The sequence below is a fragment of the Saccoglossus kowalevskii genome, chromosome 10 (assembly GCF_978046115.1).
Source record: "Saccoglossus kowalevskii chromosome 10, keSacKowa6.1, whole genome shotgun sequence".
Taxonomy (NCBI): domain Eukaryota; kingdom Metazoa; phylum Hemichordata; class Enteropneusta; family Harrimaniidae; genus Saccoglossus; species Saccoglossus kowalevskii.
Genome location: NC_140650.1, coordinates 38,342,713 through 38,354,908, shown reverse-complemented (window position 1 = coordinate 38,354,908; position 12,196 = coordinate 38,342,713). Strand labels below are relative to the sequence as shown.

The following is a 12,196-nucleotide window of genomic DNA, read 5'->3' as shown; positions in this document are numbered from 1 at the left end:
CATAAATGGCTCTTCATTGCTCATCACATACATGTACATGGTTATTGCATAAATGGCTCTTCATTACACATCACATACAATACATGCTTATTGCACAAATGCCTCTTCATTGCATATCACATACAATACATGCTTATTGCATAAATGGCTCTTCATTACACATCACATACAATGCATGGTTATTGCATGAATGCCTCTTCATTGCTCATCACAAACAATACATGGTTATTACATAAATGGCTCTTCATTGCATATCACATACAATGCATGGTTTTTGCATGAATGCCTCTTCATTACACATCACATACAATGCATGGTTATTGCATGAATGCCTCTTCATTGCTCATCACATACAATACATGGTTATTGCATAAATGGCTCTTCATTGCTCATCACATACATGTACATGGTTATTGCATAAATGGCTCTTCATTACACATCACATACAATACATGCTTATTGCACAAATGCCTCTTCATTGCATATCACATACAATACATGCTTATTGCATAAATGGCTCTTCATTACACATCACATACAATGCATGGTTATTGCATGAATGCCTCTTCATTGCTCATCACAAACAATACATGCTTATTACATAAATGCCTCTTCATTGCATATCACATACAATGCATGGTTATTGCATGAATGCCTCTTCATTGCTCATCACATACAATACATGGTTATTGCATAATTGGCTCTTCATTGCTCATCACATACAATACATGGTTATTGCATAAATGGCTCTTCATTACACATCACATACAATGCATGGTTATTGCATGAATGCCTCTTCATTGCATATCACATACAATGCATAGTTATTGCATGAATGCCTCTTCATTACACATCACATACAATGCATGGTTATTGCATGAATGCCTCTTCATTGCTCATCACATACAATACATGGTTATTGCATAAATGCTCTTCATAACTCATCACATACATGGTTATTGCATAAATGGCTCTTCATTACACATCACATACAATACATGCTTATTGCACAAATGCCTCTTCATTGCATATCACATACAATACATGCTTATTGCATAAATGGCTCTTCATTACACATCACATACAATGCATGGTTATTGCATGAATGCCTCTTCATTGCTCATCACATACAATACATGGTTATTACATAAATGGCTCTTCATTGCATATCACATACAATGCATGGTTTTTGCATGAATGCCTCTTCATTACACATCACATACAATGCATGGTTATTGCATGAATGCCTCTTCATTGCTCATCACATACAATACATGCTTATTGCACAAATGCCTCTTCATTGCATATCACATACAATACATGCTTATTACATAAATGCCTCTTCATTGCATATCACATACAATGCATGGTTATTGCATGAATGCCTCTTCATTGCTCATCACATACAATACATGGTTATTGCATAAATGGCTCTTCATTGCTCATCGCATACAATACATGGTTATTGCATAAATGGCTCTTCATTACACATCACATACAATGCATGGTTATTGCATGAATGCCTCTTCATTGCATATCACATACAATGCACAGTTATTGCATGAATGCCTCTTCATTACACATCACATACAATGCATGGTTTTTGCATGAATGCCTCTTCATTACACATCACATACAATGCAAGGTTATTGCATGAATGCCTCTTCATTGCTCATCACATACAATACATGCTTATTGCACAAATGCCTCTTCATTGCATATCACATACAATACATGCTTATTACATAAATGCCTCTTCATTGCATATCACATACAATGCATGGTTATTGCATGAATGCCTCTTCATTGCTCATCACATACAATACATGGTTATTGCATAATTGGCTCTTCATTGCTCATCACATACAATACATGGTTATTGCATAAATGGCTCTTCATTACACATCACATACAATGCATGGTTATTGCATGAATGCCTCTTCATTGCATATCACATACAATGCATAGTTATTGCATGAATGCCTCTTCATTACACATCACATACAATGCATGGTTATTGCATGAATGCCTCTTCATTGCTCATCACATACAATACATGGTTATTGCATAAATGCTCTTCATTACTCATCACATACATGGTTATTGCATAAATGGCTCTTCATTACACATCACATACAATACATGCTTATTGCACAAATGCCTCTTCATTGCATATCACATACAATACATGCTTATTGCATAAATGGCTCTTCATTACACATCACATACAATGCATGATTATTGCATGAATGCCTCTTCATTGCTCATCACATACAATACATGGTTGTTGCATAAATGGCTCTTCATTGCATATCACATACAATGAATGGTTTTTGCATGAATGCCTCTTCATTACACATCACATACAATGCATGGTTATTGCATGAATGCCTCTTCATTGCTCATCACATACAATACATGCTTATTGCACAAATGCCTCTTCATTGCATATCACATACAATAAATGCTTATTACATAAATGCCTCTTCATTGCATATCACATACAATGCATGGTTATTGCATGAATGCCTCTTCATTGCTCATCACATACAATACATGGTTATTGCATAAATGGCTCTTCATTGCTCATCACATACAATACATGGTTATTGCATAAATGGCTCTTCATTACACATCACATACAATGCATGGTTATTGCATGAATGCCTCTTCATTGCATATCACATACAATGCACAGTTATTGCATGAATGCCTCTTCATGACACATCACATACAATGCATGGTTATTGCATGAATGCCTCTTCATTGCTCATCACATACAATACATGGTTATTGCATAAATGGCTCTTCATTGCTCATCAAATACAATACATGGTTATTGCATAAATGGCTCTTCATTACACATCACATACAATACATGCTTATTGCACAAATGCCTCTTCATTGCATATCACATACAATACATGCTTATTGCATAAATGGCTCTTCATTACACATCACATACAATGCATGGTTATTGCACAAATGCCTCTTCATTGCTCATCACATACAATACATGCTTATTGCATAAATGGCTCTTCATTACATATCACATACAATGCATGGTTATTGCATGAATGCCTCTTCATTGCTCATCACATACAATACATGCTTATTGCATAAATGGCTCTTCATTGCTCATCACATACAATACATGCTTATTGCATAAATGGCTCTTCATTACACATCACATACAATGCATGGTTATTGCATGAATGCCTCTTCATTGCTCATCACATACAATACATGGTTATTGCATAAATGGCTCTTCATTGCATATCACATACAATACATACTTATTGCATGAAATGAAAATAACAAAAGTCCACATCTGAGACATACTCACCTTTCTAACAAGTGTGAACATTTCAGGTGCAAAATTATCTGGTAGTGTCAAGGGCTGTAGGAATAAAACGAACAGGATAAAGATGAGTAGGTGAAAGTAGAAGCTGCATGTATGTTTTATAATCTGTGAAGTAAAAATCAATGTTCGTCATTTTTTTTTAAATTTTATTGCATAAATCATGAAACAGCACCAATACAGGTTATATTTTATTGTATTTTTACTATTCTATTAAATTATTTTGTTTTTTGTTATTGTTTTTTATGTTTCCTTTGTTTTTTTAATGTACTTGTGATTCAGTATTCTTTTCTTTAACAATCACCACATACATCTGAACCAATGCCTATGTAACAAGATTTCAACAAGACCTACTCTGACTGGTCAACGAAACACAGACTTTCTACTATAGAGTCAAGTCATAAACACATTCAAATAAAATGGCGGATTATACTGTTGTTAGATATTAAACAAATGGATAAAATCATTGTCAATTGCACAGAAATTCATCTATTGTTTTTATGATTATATTGTGGCTTAAATGGTTCAGGTCATTATATTGCATGGTTATTCCGAGAGTGATGATTTGTCTTTCACCAGTAACTAGTACCAGTAACTTTTTCCCGGTTGCTTGTCCTGCAGACGTGTGATGTTTGTTGATTATCAGGCCAAAATCGTCTACGGTATTGACCGTATAAACCATAGCTGTAGATATTCATCAAAAACAATATAATGTACAATAACTTTTTTATTAAAAGTAATTGAGATGAAATGAAATATTTATATTTGGAACACACCCCCAATTGATACAATTTAAAATCAGTTTGGGATTTAATTGTTGCATTGTTTATTATAGCTGTTAAAAATGTTCCGGCAGAATTCCAGAAGACGTACCTACACTTTATGCAAATTTTTTTTAAATTATGCTAATTTGTTCATGATGTGTCAGTTTCTGTGCTCATGAATATTCATTAATTAGCCAATACATTCTAAAAGGGGCGATATATTATTTTTGGGGGCAAGAGATAGAAAAGGGGAATTAGCAATCCTTAGAGGGTAAATACAAAAGAAGGGCCCCATTTGGAGAGCAGCAATGATTTTCGTGTCTGTTGTTGCATGTGACTTGCAGCTGTCAACTATGTTCGTACGTCAACGTCCACTTCGTCGGCTATGTTTGGCTTCCATGTGAGCTCGTATTTTTGTGTTCTTTTATTTGGGAGACTTGAGTTCTTGATATACTGACACTGTATATGTCTTTAACGTTTTTCATATCTTTTATAGGAGTGTCCAGCCTAGTCTGTGATTCAAACTTGCAATCTTTAAGTTTCCAGCGCACTGTCTTGTCCACTGTACCATGAGCGTCTTCACACAAGTGATAGGATTTAAGTCCTTTATAGTTTATAGGAGCACTGTTCTCACTAGCATTTAAAAATCGTACTAACCACTGGATTCAAACCAGCGATCTCTAACATTGCTGACAGTGAACAAATTCACTGAACCACGTGGGCAGTCATGTAAACGAATAGTTTGTTGTCATACTTAGCTGTATTGCAAGTTAGTGTTTGCGAGAAAAAGACAGGCAGGGATGAGAATTGAACCCAGGTCGTCAGGATCACTATGTAGACAACTGACCCAGAAGACCACGATAGACTGACTGCTTGTCTTGGCATTTGATGAGACTACATAGTGTGTGTATATATAAAGATATACGGTACAACATATTTCTATTATTGAATCACAATTGTCAATAATATTGCCAATTTGGTGTTTTCTCCTTGTGTAAACTATATGCATGCCATAACCCATTAATGTACATCTTGCAAATTTTGTGTTTGCCATTTGTGTGGCCCATACCTGACCCGACCCTAATGCCAAGACACGTTCCTGTGAATATTTGCGTTGCCCATACCTGACCCGACCCTAACCCTCATGCCAAGCCACGTTCCTGTGAATAATTGCGTTGCCCATACCTGACCCGACCCTAACCCTAATGCCGAGACACATTCCTGTTAATAATCGTAGCTCAATAATGATACTCTCTTGTGCACTGTCTGTGGGTAAGTTGGAATGATGTCAAATAATTAAATAAGTCATGTTTAATTAATTTCCACCATTACAAGTTGTTAAATTGAAAGAATAAATGTATGGACAATTATTTGATACTTATTTTCGTGTAGACAAGTCACGTTTAATTAGCTTCCACCATTACAAGTTGTTAAATTGTGAAAATAAATGTGTGGACAAATATTTAAGACTTATTTTGGTGTAAACACAGTGTTTAATTAATTTCTACCATTAACAAGTTGTTAAATTGAGAGAATAAATGTGTCGACTAATATTTTATACTTATTTAGGTGTAAGAAGTAGTGTTTGATCAACTTCCACCATTGCAAGTTATTAAACTAATGAAATAAATATACTGGTATCATTAGATATTTGATTAAATTGTGAAACTTTCTAACAAAATGTTAACTGCTGACTTTGAACCCTCAATCAACAATTCCATAGACATCGTATAAATAGAAACAACCCCACAGAAGACATTTGTCTGTTGCCTGAATTGTTTTCGTAATATCGGGAACGTCACCGACACTTTAACAAAACTTTCCTTGTCTTGGGTCTTCTGTTTATCTCTTGTCACGATCTGGAAACAAATTGCGTGTCATTCAGTTTAAGGAGCAAGTTATTTTATTATTTATTTATTCATTTTTGCATGGTAGAGTTTCGTGAGGTTTAATATTTGTTCGCGACATTCTCTGTTTACTTGTTATGGTTTGTGGGATTTCAGTTTATTTGATTTACCGGTACGTTTTTACAGTAGCTCCGAGTGGGACTCGAACCCACTGCCTTTCCAACCTAATTTTATTTCATCGCGATGGCACGCTTGTGTACAATGCCACGACGTTCGTCATTGAGTGGTGTTCATTTTGCTAACTACTTCAATGTTCCGATGAACAGGAAAGCCAAACGATTGCTGGTTTCCGATCGCTTTGGTTCCGGCGAGTGTGTATCTAGTAGGATTCAAACCCATGGTGTTTATATTGAGCGTTTTTTCATTTCCCATGTTGGCTACACTGTAATATGCAACCACTTCCCCATTTTATTGTAATTTTGTGATTGTTTAATGATGTCTTCCTCACCCGTCACGCCATGACCCAGTTTCAACCACACGGCCATTTTGCAACGAAGTGCGTGACCCTTGGCGTGACCCCACTGACTATATGATCGTTCTGTTCAACTGTTAAACTAGGATTTATTACAGTTATTATCATTATATTGACACGTGATTTGTTCCACCTTATGTGTAATGTCTTGAGTATCTTTATTGTAATTCGTATATATCGAGGAAGTGACCCTGATTGAAGGTGGCGTCACCAATTCGTGTGTAGGTACGGCTTCTAGAACTGTGCCAATGTTCCAATCAATATGATTTACTTATTTTTCGTTTCCATTCTAGTAAATTATGCTCAGTGTAAAGTTGAAGTGATGACTGAATAAGCAAAGCTTCACTGGCGAAGATGCAGCAGGAAGTGTACACATTGGGCCTGCATATAGGTGTGAGTGGCACACTTGCCGGCCGAAAGGCATCAGACACCGCATCAGACACCACTAATGCCTGACAAAATAATGTATGTCTCATTGGCAAGATCAATACTGTGAATTCGCAAAGCTCCAGTCTTCTTGTAATGAGTTTCAATAAATATTCATTTTGGTGGTCATGGTAGCACCTTCAATCAAACCCGTGTTTGCATTGTCGGCAAGAATCACAGACTGTTTTAAACAACAACATTTGGTGTGAATTTGCCAGCACCTTATCACACATTATGTCAGCAAACAAATAAACTCTGCCGTGAATGGTTACTCTTTGATGACTGTCACTATCTGACGTTCCTGCAATTTGATTTGCACCGACAAGAAATCATCAGGGAAGTGAAAAACTACATCGTTCTGTCAGGTGCGTGATGGGTTTGGAACACCACAGAGGGTTGCAACTCACATGATCTTATGTATACACTATGTGTCGGCACTAGCACTTGCAATTTGCACATAGAAAAAAAATGTCAGGAGAAACAACAGTGACACTCAATGTCCAGAACTGTCATCTGGCACAAAAAATACTGTAAAATGACTAATTTTCAGTGGGTTTTAAATTCACGGTTTCGTCATTTAGATAATGTGTTCTATGCTAAATTTTACATATTCACTGGGTTTTAATTTAGCGCATTTTCCAGTCAGCAAAATAAGCTAAATTAAAACCCAGTGAATAATTACCCCCTTACAGTATTTAAAAAAAAAATGTATACACTTGTTCAAAATGAAAATCAAAGGAAGCTTAGACAGAAGCTATTGGAGACATGAAGTTACACATGTACTTCTATTAGAATAAATACAGCATTTAAAAATATAACTGCAAGCAATGATCAGGGGGGTTCCAATAGCTACATGTATGGTTTAACAATTATAAATTATGAAATAATGACCATATATAATGATGACTTAATATTTTGGTCATATATCTTGTCAGACAAAATTATAGCACCAGTTGCATATCCCTATCAGCAGCAGTACTTGTATCACAATGATTTCAACCCAAAACTAGTCAGGTTTGCATATTATCCCAGGGCATCTATGTACCATGTTTCATCAAAATCTGTTGAATGGTACAAGGTTATTATTAAATATGCATTGATTTTTAACCCAAAACTAATCAGGTCTGTGAATATTCATGGAGCATCTATGTATCAAGTTTTATTGAAATGTATGTAATGATTATTACTAGAAATATCAGTGGAAAATCCAAAAAATTTACTAATTATACAAATGAGGTAATAAATATGCAAGTATTCAAAAATCAGTTTTTTTGTTGCAGCGGTGGGCCAATTATCCAATTGGGGTCAAATTTCTCGGTAACGAAAAAAAGATATCAAAAATTTAAATAGTAACTTTGTGCCCACACTCAAGCTGAGTAGAATGAGCTATATCTGAGGTGTTTTATCCCAAATTTGTAGATACATTTGGCACGAAGCTATCCAAAAATCAGTTTTTTGGCTGTTGCTATGTCAACGGTGGGCCAAAATTTGTTTTCAGATTGGTGGAATTTAGAAATAAAATAGTTTAATGACGAGAATCAAAATTTCCACTGATAAGTGGTAAGAATTATCAAAGGTCAACAAAAATTTGTGAGAAAATTTATCTACATGGCAGAAACAAATTATCACCAATACCGATGAGAACATGAAAGCTTGCCAAACTGTGAAAATTGTGCACTTCTCACACTAATTTCAGGTGTGAGTGACAGTAATAATACTGCAGTCAATCTAAATGTTGTGTCAATCGTAGCAGCCCCACCCCATTTCCCCCCAAATAATTCCTGCTCAGTTTTGGCAATCAACTGCATATTCCGATCGCCAGAGCAATGACAATCTAGATGGTACATATCTGGCCATGTTTTGTGCAACTTACAAGAAACTATGGTCAAGAACACATCAGTAAAATGAGAAATTAAATAAATTGTCCTTCGCATTAGATGACAGAACATGAAATGAAAAATTGACCCGAGTAGCTAACCACCTTTTCCGAGCATTTTCCCTGGCCAACCTTTGATTCAGATGCTTGTCTTCAAAATAAAACCCATGCCACGCCATGCCACGCAACACAATGTACACTGTATGTTGTAAGCCAATATAGCTTATACAAGCTTTGAACAGGATTTATATGGGCATTGGGTCAGATCCTTGTGCATGTATTTTATTATTAAACTAATTACATTACATACATAGAATATCTTGGCCAGGATGCACAGTATCTCTGTAACTTTAGAAATATTGAACTTGCAAAATGCAGTGGTCATTGGCTAACCATTTGTTAAATGACCTTGTTGATGTAAAGCAAAAACAATAACAAGTAAATCCTAAAATACACTACAATGACAGTGACATTTCTAGTCAACATGAGAAACAAATTGTTTCTATAGCTTATTTTGCTACAACTTTCAGTGACAAAAGTTAACCTTCTGTTTCAGTACCGGTTTCTCCCGGGAGCTGTTGACAAAAGACGTTGGGTCAGCTACTGTCCCTCAAGGAACTGTGAGATAGCACAATACTAGAGGAGAAAAAAATTAATTCCTGGCTATAATTAGTAAAATTCCCGTCAGAAATAAAAAGCAATACCACAATACAGGGCTTTGGTGACATGTTTTGACTCAAATTCAGATTGCTTTTGCATCTTTCTCAGACTCCTATTTTATATAAGGAAAATTTATAGAATTAAAATAATGAAATATTTCTGAACATCAACAGATTTGCCAACATTAATGTGGTCACAATTAAAATTAACAAGGCATGCAGTATTATAGCTGGAATATAACCATGTCAGGAATATGATTATGATGATTGTTTAACATTAAAATGATTGACATTTCTATCTGATTGTCAAACAAGAATTTGTCCATATTGAGAGATATTGCTCTGAAACAACATTAACTAAAACAAAATGGCCACCAGTCAGTCATTTTGAATACATGTATATACCTATAACATGATGTATAACGAATATATAAAATTTTAACATAATCAAAGCATGTCAGACTCCCAGTCATTAAAACAAAATGGCCGCCAGCCTGAAAAATAAAATGACGTGCATCAGGAACCCGTAATGTCTAATGTCTGTTACAAGTTTAAACAAAATCCATCTAGAAATGCCAGAAATGCTTGATATTATTAGGGTTGTACAAACCTGTTTGTTTACCTAATCATAACTTATCAGAAAGTCTGTGGAAATAATAAACTTCATTTATTACTTGTTAGGCTTAATTACAGATTACAGCCCTGAACGAAAACAATTAGGGAAAATACCCGGGTCCACAAAAAACGCCATAGGGTAACATTCCCTCTAGAAAACATAGTTAAACTCTGGTCACCTTGCCCTTTGTTGTATAATATTATTCCCTTTACATGTATCATAGTTTGTTTCAATATAAATATGCATTATCATAATAAATTTTGAATACAAACAAGTTTTGGGGTTGAACCAATAGTGGGGAATCAGTCTACCGAATGTCCTCCTTGATAGATGTAAATATCTTAAAAAAACATTGGTGCCTAATTTGTTTAATTATTTTAAGGGACATAATTTCCAGCTTTATTCAAAGTAATTCAGATATTTTAGTATAAAAACAAATGCCTCATCGCAGAAAAAAAGTGCTGCATTTAGACGTGAATAGATTCATAAAACATGCAAGATAACAGAAAATCTTAGCTTTTGTCCAAGTATTTTATACAGGTGTCTGTCAAAAATTAATGATTCACTGAGACAAATATGAACTGCCTTATTATATTCATTGTGTGACTACTGTATTATATGAAAAGTAAAAAAAAAACACCCTTTATGAATAGCTATCATGTTGCAAGCTCTGCTTTGTATGCAAATCAACTTAAGGTAGAGATGCAGTTTATTTGTGAATTTCAATCAAAAATAGTTTTTTTCGTTTTTTATATAGATTTTTATCTAAAGAACATTCTGTGAAAATTTGACCAATGAATTCTTATTAGAACACCGTTAAAATTGCTGGTTATTTTCTGATTAAAAATAAAAAACACTCTCACGTGGCAATGTTTATGTCCAATTGCCTAATTTGCATGAGTAATCAAATAACAGGACCTTTGATTGACAATATGCAAATCGAGATTGTACGGGTCATAGTTCATTCAATTCACGCGCATGTGCAATTATTCTCAAATTAGTTATCGCTCGCTAGCAAACCAAACATTATATTTCCTCAGCGTTTTTTCCTAATTTTTATCATTACATTATGCGTGGTGTGAAAAGAAAGAGAGGTAGAAAGAAGATTCAGATGATTTCTATGTCGGAAGAGGCAAAAGCTACACTGAAGGCATCAGCCCGCCGAACGAAAAACAAAATCGATGTGAGCGTCCAAACGTGACTTTCCCTGAAGGCGTGAATCCGAGTTTCTGATTGACTGAGAGATTTTATTTTTAAATAATTGTTCACAAAAAATAAACTGAGCATGTGAAGAATAATTTAACATTGTTTACAGTGATAACAGCTTATTGTCGAAACGAAGCTTACCCATTCACGCTAGTCACAATAAACATCATACTCTTGAATAGGCGTCAATGACTACGGTAAAACTTAGACTCTATTTTAGGCATCAGGAATGATTGAAATGTCCGAAAATGACGCCAAAATACACCTTAAAAGTCCTATTTTATTTTTTTCTAAATCCCATCCCGAATTTACGGCAGAATCTGGTCCCTAAAATAAAAGACACGTGAGCTTTGATTCTAACCGGATATATTGCACTGGGTCGGGGAGATGCAAACTTTCCGATCATTCGCTAATTTTGGTGCGAAACAGCTTTGTTTGCAACCGGACAAACTCCGTTTAATTCAATGAAGCAAACAACTGACAATGCTAAAATAAATTGCAGAGGTACGCTAAAATTAATTGAAAACAAGCAAATAATTTCAATGAAAAATAAATCACAGAGAGGTAACTTGATACATTAACAACTCTTTTGACGCGCTGACCGCTTCTCAGTGTCTGATGTTTTGTTTTCCTTGTCATAATACTTACTGATTGATGATTTTGTTTTGATTTTTGAGTTTTTTAGCCTGCAACTCGGCCACGACCTTTGCTTTTTCCGTGAAAAATGGGGAAGTTTACGTCAATTTGACGGACATTCCATTTTTTTTAAACTAACGAACACACTGTTTAGCACTCCTATTTTTTTCATTTGCTGATTTCTATTCAGAAAAATTCGACCGCTCGAAAATGCACCTTAAGTTTGCACTCTTAAAACACATAAGATTTCCAACACAAATTATTTAAAACTGG

The 12,196-nt window shown here is 35.0% G+C and overlaps 1 protein-coding gene across 1 annotated transcript in view; it reads right to left on the bottom strand.

Annotated features, from left to right (window-relative positions):
* The window catches only part of LOC102805317 (AP-5 complex subunit beta-1-like), a 158,826-nt gene that overhangs the window by 94,599 nt on the left and 52,031 nt on the right, over positions 1 to 12,196 (bottom strand). Inside the window, exon 7 of the mRNA XM_085504580.1 lies at positions 3,343 to 3,400. Coding sequence (XP_085360706.1) covers positions 3,343 to 3,400 — 58 coding nt within the window. The remainder of the gene's footprint in view (positions 1 to 3,342; positions 3,401 to 12,196) is intronic.